Source organism: Moschus berezovskii, chromosome 26 (genome assembly GCF_049115385.1).
Source record: "Moschus berezovskii isolate FMDL1 chromosome 26, NW_MosBer_1.0, whole genome shotgun sequence".
In the NCBI taxonomy this organism is placed as follows: Eukaryota; Metazoa; Chordata; class Mammalia; order Artiodactyla; family Moschidae; genus Moschus; species Moschus berezovskii.
This window is the reverse complement of record NC_142485.1, coordinates 7,872,601-7,896,044: the sequence shown is the minus strand read 5'-3', so window position 1 is coordinate 7,896,044 and position 23,444 is coordinate 7,872,601. Positions and strand designations below refer to the sequence as shown.

The window sequence follows — 23,444 nt, the reverse complement described above, 5'->3', positions numbered from 1 at the left end:
TTTTCAGTATTCTGCGTCTCCAGTGTGTCAAAGGAATTGAGACCATGTGGCGCATCTCATGTGTCCTAACATTTCAGCCTTAAATGTATGTTTATAGACGCTCACTGCCTTCCTCCTGATGTAGTGTCTGTATCAACTAGGATGGTCTAATCTGTTCTGATAATGCAATGTGGCTGTTGTTGCCAAAAGAGACATTTTTAAAAAAGTACTGTTCATCATTTAAAGCTATCTGGCTCCTCACCATGGAAAGGTAGATTAAAAATAAAGAACAACCAAAAAACAGGTTTTTTTTTTTTTTTCAAAAGAAGTCTATGTGGGGGATATTTGCTTAAGCCTGATTGCTAGTTCAAGTTTCCTTTGCTGGAGCTACAACAAAAGCTTCTTAGGTTTTGGGGTGTGGTGCGGGGGGGAGTCATTTACCAGTTTTTTTCTCACAACAACTAAACGGATATCAAAGGGAATTCCCTTCTTCGGGGCATTTTACAGACATTTAAAAAATAATGGAGAAACATCATAGAAGCTTTGGATAAATGAAGTCCTGCTAAAAATATAAGAGTAATTCAAGAGTCAGATACAGAAACTATGTAATTGTATCTGACTCTTTGTGACCCCACGGACTATACAGTCCATGGAGTTCTCCAGGCCAAAATACTGGAGTGGGTAGCCTTTCCCTTCTTCAGGGGATCTTCCCAACCCGGGGATCGAGCCCAGGTCTCCCACATTGAAGGCAGATTCTTTACCAGCTGAGACATCAGGGAAGCCCAAGAATACTGGAGTGGGTAGCCGATGCTTTCTCCAGCAGATCGTCTCGACCCAGGAATTGAACTGGGGTCTCCTGCATTGCAGCCGGATTCTTTACCAGCTGAGCCACAAGTGAAGCCCAATTTACACTAATGGACTTGTATAAATGATGTTTTCTGGACATCAACATTACCGTTTGTCTACAGATCGGACAACTGATGGCCCCAAGCCACGAACCGTATCGCCAGTATGCAACAATGCAGGTACCTAATGGGAAGAAAACATCGATACTGATGTTAAGTCCATATATCCCGAGAAAGTTTCATACATTTGAAATATTTTAACAACATCACCTACTTTAGAATGTTTTTTTACTTCATCCAACCAACTCTTCAGGCAAATTCAAATCTAATACCAATTCCGAGCCACTGAAATATATTTTAATTTAAATTACAAGCTATGATACAAGCATTTTTACAATCAAAAGCAAGCATGAAGCCAGAAACTATAAAACTCCTAGAGGAAAACATAGGCAGAACACTCTGACATAAATCCCAACAAGTCCTCTTTCACCCACCTCCAAGAGTAATGGAAATAAAAACAAAAATAAACCAATGGAACCTAATTAAACATAAAAGCTTTTGCACAGCAAGAGGAAAAGAAAACCTTCAGAACAGGAGAAAATAACTGCAAACCAAGCAACTGATGATTACAAAACATAGAAGCAGCTCATGCAGCTCAGTATCAGGAAAACCCCATCAAAACATGGGCAGAAGATCTAAACAGACATTTCTCCAGAGACATATATACAGATGGCCAACAGACACGTGAAAAGATGCTCGACATCACTCATTATTAAGATAAATGCAAATCAAAACTACAGTGAGGTGTCACCTCATACCAGTCAGAACGGTCATCATCAAAAATACTACAAACATTTAATGCAGGCAAGGATGTGAGGGAAAGGGAACCCTCTCGCACTGTTGGTGGGAAGGTAAATTGATACAGCTCCTATAGAGAACAGTATGAAGACTGCTTAAACAAACAAAAAACTAGGAATAAACTACCGTATGACCCAGCAATCCCACTACCGGGCATATACCCTAGGGAAATCACAATTGAAAATGACACATGTACCCCCACATTCGTAGCAGCACTGTTTACAAGAGCCAGGACATGGAAGCAACCTAGATGTCCATCAACAGATGAATAGATAAAGAAGCTGCGGTACACATACACCATGGAGTGTTACTCAGCTATGAAAAGGAACGCATCTGAGTCAGTTCTAACGAGGTGGGTGAACCTAGAGCCTGTTATATACATAGTGAAGTAAGTAGAAAAATAAAGACAAAGATCGTATATTAATGCACATACACAGAATCTAGAAAAATGGTACCGAAGAACCTATATGCAGGGCAGGAAGAGAGATGCAGACGTGGAGAACAGACCTGTGGACGCGGCGTGGGAAGGATGGGCCGAATTGAGAGAGCAGCACTGACAGACACGCAGCGCCGTGTGTACACTAGACAGCGAGCGGAAACTGCTGTACATCACAGGGAACCCCGCTCGGTGCTCTGTGATGACCTGGAGGGCTGTGATGAGGGGAAGACGGCGAGGCTCAGGAGGGAGGAGATATACGGATATATGTGGCTGACTCACATTGCTGAATAGCAGAAACCAATATAACGTTGTAAAGCAATTATCTTCCAATTAAAAAAAACAAAAAAAAAGCAAGCATGTGTTAAACTGCTTCAGTGCTATAAGGCTTAACAGAAATTATTGCATTTCTTATGCAAAATAAATAGAATAACTGAACATGATTGTAAACATGCTAACTGACAAATCGGTGTCAATTTTCCATTCCAAATTTGATGCATATGTTATAAAAACACAAGTTCCATATTTTTAAAAGTTTAGAAAACCAAGTTGCTTAAGTAACAGTAATTAGGTAATATGAGTAAGGAACCAAAGAATACAAAGATTACTTGCTTCCTGCCCAAATAAAGTTCATAATCCAGTTAAGTAATTGAGTCCGTTTTTATACTGGATGGATTGGACGTCTCTGCTTGAAGGTGTTGACGAGCAGTGAAAGAGGTAAACACAGCCTAACGGGAGGATCTACAGACTCTAAAACGTGGTGGTCACTGAGCTGCGTGTACATGCACTGAAGTTCAGACCAGTAACAAACAAAGAAGGAACATTTTTTAACACTGGCTGATGTTTACGGAGCCAGTTCACGTTCTTCTCTGAAGGCCCCCGTTTCTCGGATTGTCCAGGTTCCACTGTGCATCTGAGCCAAGGGCTTCCTGGCTCCTGCTACCTCCAGGGCCTCCTGTTTTCTTCCTCTCGCCTCAGCCACCCAGCTACTAGCCCTCTGTGTTCCTTGTTCTGATTCTTCCAGATCAAACACATGCCCACTGTTCAGAGCGAGCACTGCAATCCGACTGAGGATACCAAGGCGACACACACAAATCAATCAGAAGAAAAGAAAAATCCATCAGAAGGCAGTTAAGTCCTCAACTGTGTCGTGTTAACTTTCGGCACAAAAGGAGCACAGAATCTGAACCCAACTTTGTGGGACTGGTTAAGATTTAGTTCAGCAGAACACAGGAGGGGAGGATGCTCCAGATTTTACAATAAAAAAAGAGTACGTGCCAGAGGCAGAAACAGTGGTAGCTGAGGGGCCTGGTGAGCAAGCCAACGGCTGAAGCCACGGCTGGCCCACCTGGATGTTAGTGACTGTGGGGGAAGCTGGTTCAACAATTTAAAGATGAATTTAAATGCCAAACCACCTGTATCTGGGACCTTCTTCTGCTCTCAGAGTGCTGTGTTAGATAATATTTACTAAATACTTTGAGTAATCCAATGTCATATGGGAACTACATGAAAGCAAAGGATCATAAATCTGTATTATTACCATCTGTGGATGGAGGAGCCTGGTAGGCTGCAGTCCGTGGGGTCGCTAGGGGTCGGACACGACTGAGCGACTTCACTTTCACTTTTCACTTTCACACATTGGAGAAGGAAATGGCAACCCACTCCAGTGTTCTTGCCTGGAGAATCCCAGGGACAGGGGAGCCTGATGGGCTTCCGTCTATGGGGTCACACAGAGTCGGACACGACTGAAGTGACTTAGCAGCAGCAACGACACCTCAGATCTATCTGCTACCTTTTCACCCAAAAAGTCCAGTGTGCTTTGACACATGTTGATTGATTTAATCTTATTTCCACAAATTGGAACGCAGGCGTCCTTGTTTGCACGTTACGTAACAGCCACTTGCCTACACTGGAAAACCTTGGGCCAACTAATCAGACACTCGGTTCACACATCTGCTGGGATGCGCTTGATGCTTTTTCTTGCTTCCTCAACTTCTCCCCTCTTTAAACGGGAGATCCAGGATGTCCCTGTGGTCCACAGGGTAAGATTTCACCTTCCAATGCAGAGGGCGTGGGTTCAAACCCTGGTTGGGGAGGATCGGCCACAGGCCTCGTGGCCAAAAAACACCCAGAACATACACAACAGGAGCGATACTGAAACAGACTCAATCAAGACTTCAAAAACAGTCCACGTTAAAAAAAAAAAGTTAAAAAAATAAAGAAAAGGGCGATCCACCTCAACTGATGACAGGAGCAATGACTCAATGACTTGAAATCAGGCCACAATTTCTCCGGATCCGTTTATTTTGTAAAATGGGAATGAGACGCCACAAGACTGCCGGAGAATTAAATACAATAACGTGGGCTGCAAATGCAAGGGGAGTAGGGGGCTGCTGGTGTCCTCGGCTCTAGAAAGGCACAGAACGGTAGCTCCACACACAGCTGAGCTGAGTGCTCCTCACAGACCTCACATCCATACCCTTGAACTGCTATTCCAAGAAACACGTTCCTGTTTACTGGGAAGCTGAATAACTAGGTGTTGTTTTTTCTTTTGTTTTAACCTTTGGACCCACAGACAGTAAATAAATCTGCCCGACAAGTAGAGCAGGGTAACAGGAGTCATCTAACGTATTACCTCAGACCCAGAGGTAAAAAGCCAAGCGCGCACACAGCCATCTTTCGGCTGCCCGGCTTATCTGCTCAGTGAATCGCCAGGGCCCGGCCTGGCAAATGGACTCCGACTAGCCAGCCAGACCTCCTGGATTCCCAGGGCTGGCCTGGGGTCTCAGGCGAGAGGACGGCCAGGGCCACGGCCAGACTCGGAGAGGAGCTCCAGCTGACAAGGGCCAGCGACCAGAGCTCCAAGCAGGGAGCAGCTGTTTTCTCTGATGGCCGTTTAATTCCCCCCACCCCTCTGATCGTGTATGACTTTGCTGCTCACCAGCACTTCCAACAGATAACTAAGGATACACACTGAAACAGTGTTTTATAATTCGGTAGCTCCTTAAGGCTAAAACCTGAGGGGAGAGGCTGGAATTGACGGATGAGGCAATGACGGGCTGGCAAGCGCGGACGGAAGGGGCACAGGGTACCGAGAACCCTGCGTCACCGGGACAGGCTCCAAATTCTATCTCATCCCCGACAGCATCGACAGGAACACGGCCTACTTCAGAATGCTGAATCTCAGACAAAAGGGACAAAGGGGAGAAAGCAACATGCAGATCAACGTACGCGACACTTTTAATCAGTCTGGACGCGGAAACTGGGTACAGCCTGGGAGCAATCAGAACCCTATCTTGGTTCAAACGGAAATACTCCCAATAAAAATCAGGTCTAGTGATGACAGAAAGCTTAAGCAGAGAGCAGCGGTATAAACCACCGACCATGTAGGACAATTCGGCCCCAGCTTTGACGTTAGACTGGGTTTAAAACCGAGCTCTGTCCGCCTGCAGCTGGGACGCCCTTTGCCAAACCTCAGCACTGCTGCACCTCGGTCTCCTCGTCCGTGGGCTCGGAGGAGACGCGGGTCTGTTGTGTCCAGCTCACAGCAGGCACGGAATAACTGACCTTCTCCCATCTCGCGTGACCAAAGCCAGCAAACAGCTACGGGACACCCCGCTGCTCTCGATGAACTCTTTCTGGAAGGTCGGGAAGAACACCCGGGGTAGACAGCACCCGTCCCAATACTAAGGGTGACATCAACTTTCCGTCCCGTTCCTCCACATGCTCCGGGGTTCCCGAGCCTCTGGCGGTCACGCAGGAAGACAGGGAACCTCTGCGTCGACTCAGAGTGAAAAAGGGGTAGCAGAGCTGAGGGGAGGTCTCAGGCAAGGTCCCTGAGAGAAGACCCCTCCTGCCCCTTTGGAAAGAAAAAGTAACAAACGAAGGCCCCTGAAGAGTGATGAAAAAGGAAGGCTTCGGTGACTCCCTTGTGGTGCTTGCTATTCAAAGAAACACAGTGCTGCTTATTGGGGAGGTGAACAGGTTTTTTTTTTTCAAGCCCATGGACACTCAATAAAAGTGGCTGACAAGAAGAGTAGGATTCCAGAAGCAATCCATCCTACTCACAAAATACAGACGGTGGCGGAGAGAAAATTAGAGGACTCCCGCTCACGCATGCGCACACACGGGTCTCGGTCTAAACAGTCCCTTTTACCCAGAGCAGCAGCACCGTCTGCTTACCGCAAAAGAGATGTCCACAGTTGGTCTCCACAGGGAGGGAAGCTTGGTGTAAACAGATAGGACAGTACATGTCAGTGTAGAACTGCTGTCGGGCGGCAGCAGGTGCATCCTGGTGAGAAAACACGCGCATGGTGAGACACGACACACACAGGCGTTGCAAAATCAGCTACTTGCTCACGCACACTTGAGGATACAGTCAGTACTGCGTAATCCTCGAATCAGACGGGCACTCCGTTAAGGTCTTACAGGTTTGATAAACTCACGAGCCTCCGCTGCTGTTCTCCTTACCCTGCACGGGCTCTACCTTTCTTCCTGAACACAGTGTAAAGATGAAAACCTGGACTAACTCTGGAGTTACTCTATTAGAAAGACTTAAGCTACTCTAAATTACTCTGAAGGCTGAGCTAAAGCCTTCATTCGTTGAAGAATACGGTAGGCCAAACAACCCTCCAAGTATTAACTTTCTTCTGATTCTAACATCTGTTTCATTCATAATTCCTTACCGTGTTAGGTGCTTGGAGACTAAATGACATAGTTATATGTGAAATCACTTTGTAAATTACAAAACGCCGTCCCAGCGTGAATTATTGATAACAAGAGCTCCGGGACACAATACTATGAATATGTTTACACTATTTCTGTGTCAGTGGATTTAAGTTCTATGAAGCAAGAATTCTTTTGTCCATTTAGTTCATGAATGACTTTCCAATGCCTGGAACAATATCTGGCATATGGTAGATGGTTAATAAATAAAGAGGTAAATGGATATATCATAAAATCTCTCTTTGAAATTCAAGTTGGATTGGTGGGTAGGCAATCAATGTTTAATTTTTTTTTGATGTTAGCTATCTCAGATGAAGGTGTGCTGTGCTTCAGTCACTTCAGTCGTGTCTGACTCTTTGTGACCCTATGGACGGTAGCCCACCAGGCTCCTCAGTCCATGCGATTCTCCAGGCAAGAATACTGGAATGGGTTGCCACGCCCTCCTCCAGGGGATCTTCCCGACCCAGGGATCAAACCCGTGTCTCTTAACATCCCCTGCACTGACAGGTGGGTTCTTTACCACTAAACGCCACCGGGGAAGCCCCATGAAGGTGTATAATATCCTACTTAACCCAGCCTTCATGAAATATACTTCTGGTTCTTGGTGAGTCCATACAGCTAAAACAAAGACGAGGCAGAGGAGAGTTCTCCTCTCTGCCTAGCTAGTTTTGTTAATTTTGACCAGAGAAGGAAAAAAAGAGAAAAAAAACCCACCCATTATAGTCATTTATTTGAAGGTCTTAGGGGAATGTATTTTAGAAAGAGTAGTTTTTCCACATTTCATTAAAGTCAATGAGACAGTGATTTTTTTTCCTTATCAGTTAAATAGGAAACTGCTATCTTTTAAAGCAAGTTAAAATTAGCACATGAAAATATCTTAGATTAAGGCTAATCATTTGCCTAATCTGAAAATGTACAATCAATACGATAATGAAAGGTAACTCCAAGCAGGAGAGAAGCCCATTCTTCCATGGAAGTAATTTACTGATATTTAATCACTGTTTCTTCCACAAAAGGAGTAAGACTATGCCCCTCTCACACAAACGCACAGACTTGTGTCATGACAGTACCTGTTCTGTTTGAAGCTGTTCCCGAAGCACCCTCACTAGCTCTTGGTTTTCTGGGTGAATATTTTGATGTGCATTTCTGTTGAAGAAAAACATAGTAAAGTTTTAATATAAAATACTGTCTGATGAATCAATTTTCCTTCTGGATCTAACTTTTGACCCAGACTTCTGATAACGTGAGAAGTAGAGATGATGGCCAACACCTGCACTCCAGCTGCGGGACTGAACGTTCCAGGACATGCTGAGAGCACTGATCAGGTTTAACTAGCAAATGATGAAACCCAGAGGCCTAGTGCCTTGGGGACTGAATGTAATTGCAGCCTTACACGTCACACAGAGAACAATTAACACATTTACTTCTTCTGTAAAATGTCTTGTATTATTATGCAAGACATATCTTTCCCATATCTAATCAGGTCTTTCTCCCAACTTTTCACCTATAAGGACACGGGGACAGAAAAAAACCCAAATCAAAATATATGACGCAGAAAAGCCCAAACCTATCATACCACTAATATCTTAACATTAACAAGATGCAGATGGACCTAGAGTGTGTCAGAGTGAAGGCAGAGTGAGAAAAACAAATACTGCATATTAACATCTATATGTGTTATCTAGAAAAACGGCACAGAGGAATCTATTTCCAAGGTAGGGACAGAGACGCAGACGCAGAGAACAGGCTTGTGGACACAGCGCGGGAAGGAGAGGGTGGGATGAATTTCGAGAGCAGCACTCACATACACACACCACCAGGTGTACACAGAGCTGGAGGGACCCTGCTGGATTGCACAGGGAGCTCAGCTCTGCCTCTGCGATGACCTAGAGGGCTGGGCTGGGGTAGGTGGGAGGGAGGCCCAAGGGGGCGGGGATGTATGTATATATACGGCTGATTCGTAAGACTGTACAGCAGAAACTAACACACGGTAAGCAATTACACTCCAATTAAAAAAAAAGAATCAGAGGTAAGATGTTAGTGGCTGATACAAAAGGACAAGACATGTGAGCACTGAAAATCAGAAGCGCTAGTTAAGGCTGCAGGGTGAGAAGTGCAGATTTACATCTGAATCGGTTTAATTTCATTTGGCTGTAGCAGTTTTTTCTAAACCTAAATCTCTTTAACGGCAATATTTCACGTCCACGCAGCATCGGTGTTAATCTATAGAAGGACCTTTACTCTCTGGCTGAGTCAATATTCCCCAGCAATCAGAATTCCAAATCAGCATTTCAATGGGATAAGAAAAATTATAGATATTCATCCTATGGTTATTTAACTTTTAGTAAAACATTCAAATCTTAGAAAAGAAAGCTGAAAAAATACAACCATTATTTCAGAGATGACAAAAAAGCAATTTAAAGTCAAATATCTAATCAGAAGCTTGACATCAATGTAATGAAACTGCCTGAACTGTTTCTGTTCAGTTCAGTAGCTCAGTCGTGTCCGACTCTTTGCGACCCCATGAATCACAGCACGCCAGGCCTCCCTGTCCATCACCAACTCCCGGAGTTCACTCAAACTCACGTCCACAGAGTCGGTGATGCCATCCAGCCATCTCATTCTCTGTCGTCCCCTTCTCCCACCCCCAACCTTTCCCAGCATCAGAGTCTTTTCCAGTGAGTCAACTCGTCGCATGAGGTGGCCAAAGTATTGGAGTTTCAGCTTTAGCATCAGTCCTTCCAATGAACACCCAGGATCGATCTCCTTTAGAATGGACTGGTTGGATCTCCTTGCAGTCCAAGGGACTCTCCAGAGTCTTCTCCAGCACCACAGTTCAAAAGCATCAATTCTTCGGCGATCAGCTTTCTTCACAGTTCAACTCTCACATCCATATATGACCACTGGAAAAACCATGGCCTTGACTAGACGGACCTTGGTTGGCAAAGTAATGTCTCTGCTTTTTAATATGCTATCTAGGTTGGTCATAACTTTCCTTCCAAGGAGCAAGCGTCTTTTAATTTCATGGCTGCAATCAGCATCTGCAGTGATTTTGGAGCCCAAAAAAATAAAGTCTGACACTGTTTCCACTGTTTCTCCATCTATTTCCCATGAAGTGATGGGACCAGATGCCATGATCTTCGTTTTCTGAATGTTGAGCTTCAAGCCAACCTTTTCACTCTCCTCTTTCACTTTCATCAGGAGGCTTTTGAGTTCCTCTTCACTTCCTGCCATAAGGGTGGTGTCATCTGCATATCTGAGGTTATTGATATTTCTCCCGGCAATCTTGATTCCAGCTTGTGCTTCTTCCAGCCCAGCGTTCCTCATGATGTACTCTGCATATAAGTTAAATAAGCAGGGTGACAATATACAACCTTGACGTACTCCTTTTCCTATTTGGAACCAGTCTGTTGTTCCATGTCCAGTTCTAACTGTTGCTTCCTGTCCTGCATACAGGTTTCTCAAGAGGCAGGTCAGGTGGTCTGGTATTCCCATCTCTTTCAGAATTTTCCACAGTTTAAACATCTTAAGTTTTGGTGGATTATTTATTTTTAAATGTTATGTTCTTATGATTGAATGAATGAAATCAGTGAAAGAAAGCTGCTGCTGCTGCTGCTGCTAAGTCACTTCAGTCGTGTCCGACTCTGTGTGACCCCACAGACGGCAGCCCACCAGGCTTCCCCGTCCCTGGGATTCTCCAGGCAAGAACACTGGAGTGGGCTGCCATTTCCTTCTCCAATGTGTGAAAGTGAAAAGTGAAAGTGAAGTCACTCGGTCATGTCTGACTTGTAGCGACCCCATGGACTGCAGCCTACCAGGCTCCTCCATCCATGGGATTTTCTAGGCAAGAGTACTGGAGTGGCTTGCCATTGCCTTCTCCAGAAAGAAAGCTACTCTGTGGGGAAAACAATCTATTCAGGAACAGGCTAAGAACCGTCTCCTTTACACACCAGTATGGGCTTCCCTGGTGCCCCAGATGATAAAGAATCTGCCTACAATGCAAGAAACCCAGGTTGGATCCCTAGGTTGGGAAGACTCCCTGGAGAAGGGAATGGCTACCCACTCCAGAATTCTTGCCTGGAGAATCCCATGGACAGAGGAGCCTAGTGGGCTACAGTCCATGGGGGTTGCAAAGGATCAGACATGAACAACTAACATTTTCACTTTTTCAAACACACAGCTAACAGGAAATTCTTGACTCTTTGACAATGCAGAACCATTCATTCCCTTTCACTGAAAAGAAGTCATGAGTTTCAGAGTGTATATATATATATTACATATATATATTTAAATATCATATTATATAAATATATTTATTACATATAAATATAAATGTATATATTTATATAAAACCCATGTCACTAGAAGTTATTTCTTTTAGTTTCTTTCCATAAAAAAGATATAAAATTCTTAAATCTGACAGAATATTAGAAAGTCAAGATGCAGTCAAAGAACAAGAAAAAACAACCCAAGATTCTGAACGTGGTGTGAGTTCAGGTAACTAAATGTGACTGGCAACTTTGGGTACAGAACCCAAAATCCAGAAAATGGGATAATCAAGATAGACTGAGAGCTAGATTAGAAAATCTGGAGCATACTGTGATGGATAAAATTGCAGGTTGGTCACTTGTCACGTGTGCTACAGCCCATGACACCAAACCTAGACTTCATACCTGGCCCACCTTCCCCAGGTGATGTGAATCAGCCAATCTGGGGTTTCTGGGTCAGCACCAAGGAGGTGGTCTGCAATGGTAAGACCCCTGACATCTCCCTCCCCCAGAAGTAGTAGTCCTGTCCTGAAATAATCCCTACTTTTGCGAATAACGTCCTTGCCCCACCCTGTGTCTGCCGATGACACCCTTCCGTTTCATGCAGCTCCTCTGGGCACCTCGCTACTTGCTGGACAGGAAGCTGCCTGATTCATGAATAGCGGAGTAAAGCCAATTAGATCTTCAAATGAACTGGCTGAATTTTTGTTCTTTAACACTATGATCACCTTAGCGATGAAAAAACGATTGCATTTGACATGAAGAAGGTCTGAACTGAGATGCCAAAGTGAGTGGCTCTACAATGAAACAGAAGAACACCTGTTGCTGTTGTATCCATCAACGATTTATGGTCCTTCTAGGTTCTTTGAAAGGAGAAACCAAAACTATCAAACTAGTTCAGTTACACGTAGCCCTGGAAAGGAGCCAGGAACCTCTCAGGTGAGGAAAGCAATGATACCCAAAGCCTGGGTCAAGAAATGAAACTGGAATCAAAGTTTATTGATATGCAAGCACAGTTTAATCTGAATACCAGACCCATGTCACTGGCTTCTGGTCCGTCAACACATGGCAGCTATTATTAATGGATTAAGAAGGAAGAACAAATAGAAAATATTTTAAAAGAAATTAAACTACAAAAGCACTGCTGAAAAATATTAAACAAGACATCCCATGTTCATAGACTGGAAGACAACACTGTTAAGATGTCAATACTATCCTAAATGATCTAGCTACAGATTCAGTGCCACCTCTAACAAAATCCCAATAGCATTCTTGGCAGAAATAGAAAAACACATCCTAAAATTCACATGGTATCTCCAGGGACTCCAAAGAGCCAAAACAATCTTGAAAGAGAGGAACGAAGCTATAAGACACTGCCTGATTTCAAAACTTGCTACAAAGTTATAGTAAAAACAATGTGGTACTGGTAATAAGGACAAATGTACAAACCAAGGGAGCAGACCACAGAGACCAGAGGTAAGCTCTTACATACCTATGGCTCATTGGTGTTTGACAAGGATGCCGAGGCCCTTTAGTGGAGTAAGGACAGCCTTTTCAACAAAAGATGTTGGAAAAACTGGATATCCACATGCAAAAGGATGAATTTGGACCCTTACCTCATATCATATACAAAAATTAACTCAAAATGGATCTAGCACCTAAACTTACGAGCTAAAACTATAAAAATCTTGGAAAAAACATAGAAATCTTTGTGACCTTCAATTTAACAATGATTTCTTAACCATGACACCAAAACATGGGCAACAAAAGAAAAAAAAAAAGATAAACTGGACTTCATCAAAATCTTTAAAATTCTGCTCATCAAAGAACACCATCAAGAGGATAAAAGCAGGGCTTCCCTGGTGGCTTGGTGGTAAAGAATCCTCCTGCCAGTGCAGGAGACACGGGTTCAATCCGTGATCCGGGAAGGTCCCACATGCCTCGGAGCAACGAAGTCCATGCACCACAACTACGAAGCCCACACTCTAGAGCCGGCGCGGCAACGACTGAAGCCCTCATGCCCCAGAGTCCGTGCTCCACGAGAAGCCCGGGCACCCAAACTAGAGAGGAGCCCCACTCTCCACAACTAGAGAGAGCCCATGCGTCCAGCAACAGAGACCTGGCACAGGCAAGACATAAATACGATAAATTAAGGAAAAGAAGAATTTAAAAAAGAGGCCAAAAGGACACCCAACAGAATGAAAGAGAATATTATTAAGTCATACATTTGATAAGCGATTGAGACAGACTATAGAAAGAACTCATGACTCAAACACCAAAAAGCAAACAACCTAATTCAAATATGCATGCAGGACTGGAATAAACATTTCTCTAAAGAAGATACACAAATCGCCAACAAGCACAGGAAATGATGTCCAACATCATTAGTCATTAGTGAAAGGCAAACCAAAACCACAATGAGACACCAATTCACATCCACGAGGACGACCACCAAAAAAACAGAAAATATCAAGTGTTGGACAGGATGCAGGGATGCTGGAGCGGTCGTGCGTTGCTGGTGGGAATGTAAGACACGGCAGATGCTGTGAAAGATAGATTAAATGTTCCTCAAAAAGTGAAACACCCTCAAAAAGTGAAACACAGCGTTACTGTATGAGCCAGCAATTCCAGGCGAAAGCAGGGACTCAAACACATACGTGCAGCCCCATGATCACAGAGCGCCATTCACAATAGCCAGAAGGTGGGAACAACCCGAATGCCCATCAACAGACGAGTAAATATGGCATACACACGCAATGGAATACTATTCGGCCATAAGAAGGAATAAAATTCTGGTGGGTGATACAGCGTAGATGAACCTTGAATGCATTACACTAAGAGAAATAAGCCAGACACAAAAGGACTAAGTACTAATTCCTGTTTATGAGGTATGTAGACTAGCCTAATTCCTTGAGACAGAAGGTGGAATAAAGGTTACCTGGGACTGGGAGAGGAGGAACAGGGAGCTATTATTTAACTGGTAGAGTTTCTGTTTCGAATGCTGAGAAAGTTCTAGAAATAGACAGTGGTGATGGTTACACAACACTGTGAATGTTCTTAATGCCGACGAGTACTTAAATGACGACTTTTATGTTATGGGTATTTCACCACAACGTGAAGAAAGAATGAATCATAATGACTAAAAACATCAAAGAAATTACAGAAAATAGATAAAAGGTTCCTTTGTTTGACTCTTATACTATGCAAGCTACCTCTCCTCCAACTTACTGATGACTCCAGCTGGAAGTGACAGGATTACAGCTGCAGACTGAATTTGAATCTGAAAAGCCAGACAGCAACTTAAACTGACCTCCCTACCTGAGTCCAATCGTGTCACAGACTCAATACAGCATCTGTGCACTGGGGGAGCACCTTATGTTATTTGAAAAGTTGTATCTTAAGCGGAAACCTCATCATTCATCTCCACCTGCTATATAAGATAATAGGAAATGCACACACTGGTCTCTGACCTGGTCCCTCGCACAGAGCTCCTGAAACCCTTGTAAATTCCTGGGTGACAGGACTGTCTTTTGTTTGAAGCAGACGTCTCTGGGTGGGCACCCGGATGAGGGCTGGTCAGAACAACAAGGACAGGATTAGAAGGCTGGAATTTTCAGCGTCCCCCACCCCCCGACTCCTGGCCCCATTCTCCAGAAAGAGAAGAGGGCCCAGAAACAGAGTTAATAACCCGATCACGTCTGCATGAAGACGCCTCCACAAAATCCCTGGAGAGCTTCATGCAGGTGAACACGTCCATGCCAGGAGGGGGATGACCCCACAGCCCAACCCCACAGGGACAGAGGCTCCTGCACTCAGGACCCCCCCAGGCCTCGCCCTGTCCACCTCGTCACCTGTCTGTTTATCTGTATCCTTCATCGCACCCCTTAACAAACTGGTAAGCCCACTGCTTCCCCGACTTCTGTGAGCTGCTCTGGCAAGGTAAGCGAACCTGAGGCGGGGGTCTCGAGAGCCTCCAATTTCTGGTGGAAAACCTGGAGACAGAAATCAGACAGAGGCTGTGGGTAACCTGGGGACCTATCACTGGCTGTTGGCATCTGAAGTGTGGTGGGACTGAGCCCTTAACCTGTGAGACGATCTGACAGCGTCTCCAGGCAGACAGGGTCAGAACTGAGGTAAACTGTGGGACGCCCAGATGGTGTCAAGAACTGCTGGGCAGGGGAAAAGCCACTACATCTGGTGCCCGGAAGTAAAGAGTTCCGTATAAGAATGAAGGAGACACACAGGGCAGAAACGGCAGGGAGGAGCGGGTCCCTTCATGCAGAAGACGTAACTGTCTACAGGTCTTTCCCGGACACCCTAGTTCAGCCCGTGAGGCTACACAGAATAACCCTTTCTCTTCTTCAACAAAACACACCCCTGTCACATTTAAAGCTTGCGCATCCTACAGTCTTTCCCCTAAGCGCGACACCCCAGCTCTTTCAGGCATTTTTATATGGCTTGTTTCCACAGCTTTGCCCATTTTGATAACCTCCCCTGAATCTTTTCCAGTTTAAAATGCTTGACCCAAGCTGAATATAATCTATACGTGAACTTTATCTGATTATTCTGATTAACACACTCTAATGCTTGACAGTCCCTTGTACTGCAAGGAGATCCAACCAGTCCATTCTAAAGGAGATCAATCCTGGGTGTTCATTGGAGGGACTGATGCTAAAGCTGAAACTGCAATACTTTGGCCACCTCATGCGATGAGCTGACTCACTGGAAAAGACTCTGATGCTGGGAAAGGTTGGGGGCGGGAGGAGAAGGGGACGACAGAGAGTGAGATGGCTGGATGGCATCACTGACTCTGTGGACATGAGTTTGAGTGAACTCTGGGATTTGGTGATGGACAGGGAGGCCTGGCGTGCTGTGATTCATGGGGTCGCGGAGAGTCGGACACGACTGAGCGACTGAACTCAACTGAACTGAACTGAATGCTGGTAAGCTTTTGGCATCTACAATATACAACTGCCTTATTAATAGAAACTTTTTATTTTGGGTTTCACATCACTGCAGCCTGGGAGGAAACAAACTTTTATTTACAAGTAATAATTATCCTTAGTAGAGAAATTTGAAAAATAAAGGAAAACTATTTTTCAATAAAATTAATTTATAAAAATCCGTCTTAAAAACAAAATGGGCTACTTGACCTATGGTTTTGTGAGCTGTCTTTCACTTAATTCTCACTCAACAATTTATCATGGATACTTTCAAATGACAATAAATTCCTATCTATATCCCATTCTTGGAAATGGCAGCCCACTCCAGTGTTCTTGCCTGGAGAATCCCAGAGACGGCGGAGCCTGCAAGGGCTACCATCTATGGGGTCGCACAGAGTCAGACACGACTGAAGTGACTTAGCAGCAGCAGCAGCAGCATATCCCATTCTTAATAGGTAAGGAACAAATTTTTTTTTGGTATTTACCTAGTCACGCACGACTCATTTTATAAAAGCAGCTTTACTGAGATATACTTAAATCACCACAGTCAGTTTTAGAACATTTTCATCACTTCCGAAAGAAACGTTCAGACATCACTCCCCATACCTCCACCTTCCACTCTAGTCCCTCTAGAATCTACTTTCTACCGCGAATCTACTTTCTGTCTCTACAGATCTTCCTATTGTGGACATACAAACAGACTCAAATATGCAGCCTTGTGTGTTTGCTTTATGTCACTTAGTGCAATGTTTCCTCCGTAAGGCAGCATGCATACATCAGTGTGTCATTTCTTTTCATAGCGGAGTAATAGTCCTTTGCATGGACCTACCACATTTTATTTATCCATTTACCTGTTGATGGATCCAGTCATCTGTTTCTACCTTTTGGATATTAGGAACAATCCTGCTGTAAACATTCCTGTACACATTTTTACATGGAGATATGCTTTCATTTCTCACTGTACATATACACAGGAGTGAAACTGCTAGGACACATGGAACACTGTGTTTAGTCATTTGAAGAGCTGATGGCTTTTCAAAGTGCCTGCACTACCAGTGTATGAGGGTTCCAATTTCCCCACATCCCCAACAATCATTATTTGACTTTTTGAACCCAGCCATGCCAGTGAAGTGGGTGTGAAGCTGTATCTCACTGTGGTTTGGTTTGCATTTCCCTGAATGACTAACCATGCCAGGCCTGCGTTCACGTACTTGTTGGCCGTTTGTACATCTTTGGAGGAATGCCTATTCTGATCCTTTGCCCATTTATTAACTGGCTTATTTGTTGTTTTGCTTTTGAGTTTTGCGTTCTCTACATATTCAGACCTAAGGGCCTATGTCTGAGATATTTCAGATCAGATATATGATCTGAAATATTTTCTCCCATTCAGTGAACCAACTTTTCATTGTCTTGATGACAGTCTTTGAAGCAAAAAAAAGTCGTTACCTTTGATGAATTCCAATGTATCTATTTTCTTTTGTTGATCATGCTTTTGGCGTCATATCTAAGACTTAATCTCCATGATTTACTCCTAGAGTTTTATAGTTTTAGCTCTTACATTTACATCTTTGATCCATTTTGAGTTAATTTTTGTATACGATGTGGTATGGGTCCAACTTTATTCTTCTGTATGCGGGTAACCAGTTGTCCCAAAATCATTTGTTGAACTCCTTCATTACTGAGAAGTGTTGGTGCCACTGTCAAAAACCAGCCTGTCACAGAGGTATAGGATCACCCATTTTTGAATCTTGATTCTGCTGTAACAATGCATCAGCCATCCTTGTCAATGAACAACCTAGTAAACGGGCTTCTGTTTTCTTCTTCAACCCACTTGCTAACAGAGATGAGCAGAACAAGCTCAAAGGTCAGAGCCCTACAGAAATTCAGTGTCCTTTTCTGGTTTACATTAAAACATTAGTCAGCACTCCTGGGAATGACCTGTCAACTGGTTATAAACTCAGCAGATAGTAAATCTGCTATCATCTGGTCATCATGTCCCCACTACGTCCACAAGCGTATCACCAAGTACCGTGTAAGTGTTCTACTGAAATCAACACAATGTCACCCTAATTCAGAAGCTAACCATGCAGAAGTAAAAGAGAATGCTCACGCCCTGTTCAATAATACTTCCTTAATTTTTATAAGAAATGAAAAGATCTGTAGTTTTTGGAATTAATCTCTTTTCTATTTTATACTTTTTTGCTCATTTCTGTTTTCAGCGATTAACTTCTATTTGTCAGTATTTACATTTCTAGTTTATTACCTACACTGTCCAAGGTATTTTTTGGCCCCAGGTTTTTTCATTTAAACACGAAAATATATTTGCGCCTATTATATCAGCAGCAAGTTAATGCATTCAATTATGACAATTACATGTTAAAACTGTGATAGTCCAACAGAAAATATTAACATTTCATTCAAAATATGGATGACAAATTTAAATTTTTTCTGACTGGAAAAAGTTGATGACAGGAAAATAAAATACCTTAGTACACATTCAGTCACTGAAGTCTAGTACTTCCTTTTCACATTAAGTATCAAACATTACTAGACATAGTCAGAAAGTCAGTTGCCCTTGGAAATATGCATTATTTCAATTCTTTTGTCCTTTAGTCTCACCTGAAAAGTGCATATACCAGGGTAGCAATCAAAGCGAAACTGACCACAACCGCCACAAGTACTTGGTCACTTACTCCTTCTATGACTGAATCATCATCCAGTTTCAAACTTTGAACTTCACCTTGATATTTGGCCATTCCAGGTCTGAAAGGAAAAGAAACGAGACGAAAATTACAAACGGTACAGTGAAAACGAAATATATCCATTAAAAACAACATAAATGTAGCCGACCTCTGATATAGTCACTTCTTTAGTGACACTTGCAGTAGGTTGCATCAAAGGATAACTCCAGCGATGAGTTTTGTTTTTATTTAATTATTAAAGAATAGGTCTTCTCTGCTGGTCTACTGATTGGAGAAGGAAATGGCAACGCACTCCAGTGTTCTTGCCTGGAGAATCCCCGGGACAGCGGAGCCTGGTCGGCTGCCGTCTATGGGGTCGCACAGAGTCGGACACGACTGAAGCGACTTAGCAGCAGCAGCAGCTGGTCTACTGGTTAAAAATCCTCCTGCCAATGCAGGGGTCCGATCTCTGATCTGGGAAGATTCCACCCGCCACTGGGCAACAAAGTCCATGAGCCATAACTACTGAGCTCGCGAGCCTAGGGCCCACGCTCTGCAACGAGAGAGTAGCCCCCACTTGCGGCAACCTGAGAAAGCCTGCACGGGGCAATGAAGGCCCAGCACAGACAAAGGTAAAGGAAAAATAAATTGTTAAGAAATAAAAGACATTCCTCATGCCCAGCGGCTTTTTCCTTACTCCTGAACACCACAAGCGTTCCCCATGTAGATACACCCCATCCTGTCCCTCATGGCACCGAATGTGCATCGTGGAATGTCCCACGCACGGACAGGGAAGGAAGGACAGTCTGCTTCTACAAACATGCCTGCATCACCTGGCATGCTGTCCAGCAGGACCTAAGAAACAGGAGTGACTTACCTTACTTACGGTGTTAGTAATCTGAAAAGTTCAAAGACCATAGAACATATGGCCTTTCACAGCTATCCTGAGACTACTCGAATTAATAAAAATTACGGTGCTTGGAAAACTATTGGCCTTACCTGGGACTAAGCTCAGCTTATGGTTCAGAATCCTGTGAACTAACTGCTTGGAAGTCAGAATGACTGTGAGGCTGAATTTCCTTATGAAGAGACAAGGGAACATATGAAAGGATCATTCCCAGTTGAGAAAGTTATCACTCAACTGGAGGAAAATAATACCCGATTTCTATAAGTATGAGGGAAGTTAGCCAGATCACACAGAGTCCGAATATCACAGGTAATTCCTAACAGATGACAAACACTGATGTTACTTAAAATTTTAAGGCTCAGAGGTTAAAGCTTCTGCCTCGAATGCGGGAGACCGGGGTTCGATCCCTGGGTTGGGAAGATCCCCTGGAGAAGGAAACGGTAACCCACTCCAGTATTCTTGCCTGGAGAATCCCATGGATGGAGAAGCCTGGTAGGCTACAGTCCACGGGGTCGCATAGAGTCGGACACGACTGAGCGACGAAACGGAACAGAAAGGGAAATAAAAGCAATAAATATTCAATGAAACATATATAACTATAAATAAAATACTCCATTTGTATAATATACTGCCCTGAAAATAGGTTTATTCAAAATCATCATTAATCAGGTGAGTTTCGGTAAAAAGGAAACTTTGAGTGTGAAAGTCTTAAGACTTCAGAAAAGGACCTGAAAAGCTAGTTAGAAAATGAATGACCTCTCACGGAAGAAACTCAAGCAAACAAACAGATCAAAGATGGCTTTCATTGGCTTTATACATAGTAATGGCCTGATACATCAGGAACTTTCTAATGACAGGTTTTGAGTCTGCTTAATGAAAGCACACACCAGGAACTCAGAGAAGGAGCTGTCACCTCAGGATTTTATTCAAAAGAACACTCAGATGAACAGCCAACTGAAACTGAAGAAAACAGCCTCCAACAATCTCGGGGTGGGCCATGCGGACAATTTAGATTTTTATTATGGTCAGGTTTCCTCTGTTTATGTTAAGAGATGCTAGGCCATGTCAGAAGTCCTAAGGGCAGCGAGGATGACTCACATCTGCTCAGAGATAAGCAAATGTTATCCCACGTCAAGATTCCCAGCCTCTCATTATTCAATCAGGTTGCGAGGATTCACTCATACGCTGTACATGTAGGGAGTTTATTACTTTGTACTTAAAAAAAATATATGGGTTGCATTTGTTTCTGTGTTCTTCCAGGTGTAATCAGTGATAATGTGACTAAATTCTACTGTATAAACTATATATATATGTGTATATATATATATACACACACACTATTTTATTGGAGAATAATGTTTTATAATGTTGTGTCAGTTTCTGCTGTACAACGATGTGACTCAACTATAAGTATACCTATATCCCCTCCCTCTTTCCCTCTTGAGCCTCCCTCCCCCTACCCTCCTCCTCTAAGTCATCACAAAGCCCCAGGGTCAGCTGTGCTATATAGCAGGTTTGCCACTAGCTGTTTTACACACGGCAGTGTATGTATGTCAAGCCCAATCTCCCAACTCATCCCACCCTTCCCTATAACTGAATCACTCTGCTGTACCCCTGAAACTAACGTAACATTGCAAATCAACTACAGTTCAATAAGAAATGTATATGTATGCACACACTCTACCGAATAAATACATGACTTCTACCAATGACACCCTTAAGATACTGCTTTCTTCACATTTCCGAGAGCTCAGAGATCCAGGATACTTTGAGTGTTGCAGGATCATGTAATGTTATTCACAAACCTTATAGCAAAAGTGTCTAATGTTGTTGAAATGAAGAGTCACTTTTTATTTCCACAAATTCTACTGTCACTGAAGAAGGTGCCTGGGCTGAGAGAGGGTGGGAAGGGCAGAGACAGCTGAGAAGTTTCACAGAGGAACTTGTGGCCCTTTCGGCTGCATTTCACAGAGGAACCTGTGGCCCTTTCGGCTGCGTTTCTTTGCCATATGGAAACCTCAGCCCTCGCATGGACAACTGCTAACGGTGTCTGATTGGCTTGTTGGGGGTTTTAATAGTTAACTTCCGCCAGCAGTCTCTCTTATCATCAAAGTCAAAAAAGGACCTGTAGGAGTTAATGGCTCAGAAATGAGGTATTGATACCACCACTTCAGTTTGGAAAGAGGCCCATCTAAGATTACAGGGGATAAACAATAGAAAGAAATAAAATCATCTCCTTGAAGAGATGACTTGAAAATGAGTTCCAATGTCAACCTGAACTCCAGTCCTCCAGGTTCTACTGGCCCAAGACAAAACAGTGCTGCTGATTGCAACCAAGGGCGCGGGTTCTCAGCTCAAGCCCAGGCACCGTGGCGGGGCATGGAGGCCCAGAGTTCAGCTCCAATTCTGCGGTCACTTAAATCTCTCAGGACCGCTCATTTTCTGCAAAAGGAAAAGGCTGGGATTTGAGGATTTCTTAATTTCCTTTTACCACCACTCTTCTCTGATTCAGAGTTTTTTGGAATTAAAATAAATAAAAGGCAGGAAAGGTAAACAGCAAAGGTTAAAACGCTTACAAGTGGGCAGCTGGCCTGGGAGAGCCAGATTCGTATCTTTCCCAGGATAAAATTCTACAGTCTGAATTCTTTTCCAGGATGTATTACTTTAATAATAAACACAAAGGCCAGTGTCTGCTTCCTCCCTTCAGGGATGAAAATTAGGCTTCAGTGCTCAAAGAGTTAAGACGTTCTTACCAAGCACCTTAGAGACTGCCGGTTTCCAGGAGGTGGGCACCTTCTGAAGACCTCAGTGACAGGCACTACAGGGCCTCGCACTAAATGCACTAAACACACTACTTGCCTGAAACCCCACGGAAAGTGTATGAAATTTATAAAACACAGTATCTCATCTATTTTATAGGATCCTGTTAAATGAAAACAAGTGATTCAGTTCAGTTCAGTGAGATTTACAGAAACAAAATACATCAATCTTGGGAATGGTGTTGATAACTGATAGAAGAGGAACTGATTTCCGTACTGGCTTCATTACTGCTTAGCTGGCCAAGTCTTATACAGTAGCTTAATAAATTGAAGAAGAATGAGTTTTGCAGTCAGACAACTGCATACTCGTGCAAAATCTGGGTCTCAGCTTCCTTGTAAGTAAAATACATAAAATTAACAAACTATGTTGAACAACAACTTTTTTGGCAAAAAAAAAAAACAAAACACCCTTGTTTTGTGGAGTTGATGAGATAATAAAGGTAAAACATGTGGCATGTTGGCAGGCTCTCAATAAATGGAAGATACGATACTTTGATTACTATTATTAACCATCTTCAAGGAGTCCATGGAACCATGATAAAACTTAGCCACACCTTCCCCACAACTGCACTAAGTAGCATCCCAAGCCCTCTTTAATCAGAGCTCTAAGTATGTATTTCTTGGGAGGACTGGATAAACTTGGCACATTGCCACGAAGGACACCACCGTGTTTACGTGAAGCTGATTAAAACAGCTGTAGATGAGAACTAGCTTCCAAGCAACCAGAGAAAGGAGAGAGCTAAGACAAGTCCCACTCGCTTCCCTTTGGTCTTTTCCAAAGCTTTCAGGAAAAAAACAGCACAGACAGAGGAAGTATAGGAAATTCCGTAAGTTAAAAGGAGAACACTCAATGTCTTTTTACCCAAACTCGTGTAGAAACACGGCTTTCGCAGACAACCACTCACACGCGAGAAGTTTTCAATCTGATCTCATTCATGGAGTGGAACTGCAGCTACGGAAGGGAAAGCTCAAGAACGCATCAC

At 43.4% G+C, this 23,444-nt stretch overlaps 1 protein-coding gene across 3 annotated transcripts in view; it reads right to left on the bottom strand.

Moving 5' to 3' along the window:
- The window catches only part of RNF170 (ring finger protein 170), a 33,346-nt gene that overhangs the window by 8,089 nt on the left and 1,813 nt on the right, over positions 1-23,444 (bottom strand). For 2 of the 3 annotated variants that reach the window (XM_055416675.2, XM_088832533.1), the window contains exons 2-5: positions 18,674-18,817; positions 7,914-7,989; positions 6,301-6,409; positions 935-1,008 (exon numbers count right to left, since the gene is read on the bottom strand). In XM_055416675.2, the coding sequence (XP_055272650.1) occupies positions 935-1,008; positions 6,301-6,409; positions 7,914-7,989; positions 18,674-18,810 (396 nt within the window). In that variant the 5' untranslated portion in view covers positions 18,811-18,817. The remainder of the gene's footprint in view (positions 1-934; positions 1,009-6,300; positions 6,410-7,913; positions 7,990-18,673; positions 18,818-23,444) is intronic. The other variant, XM_088832534.1, reaches the window with a different exon arrangement.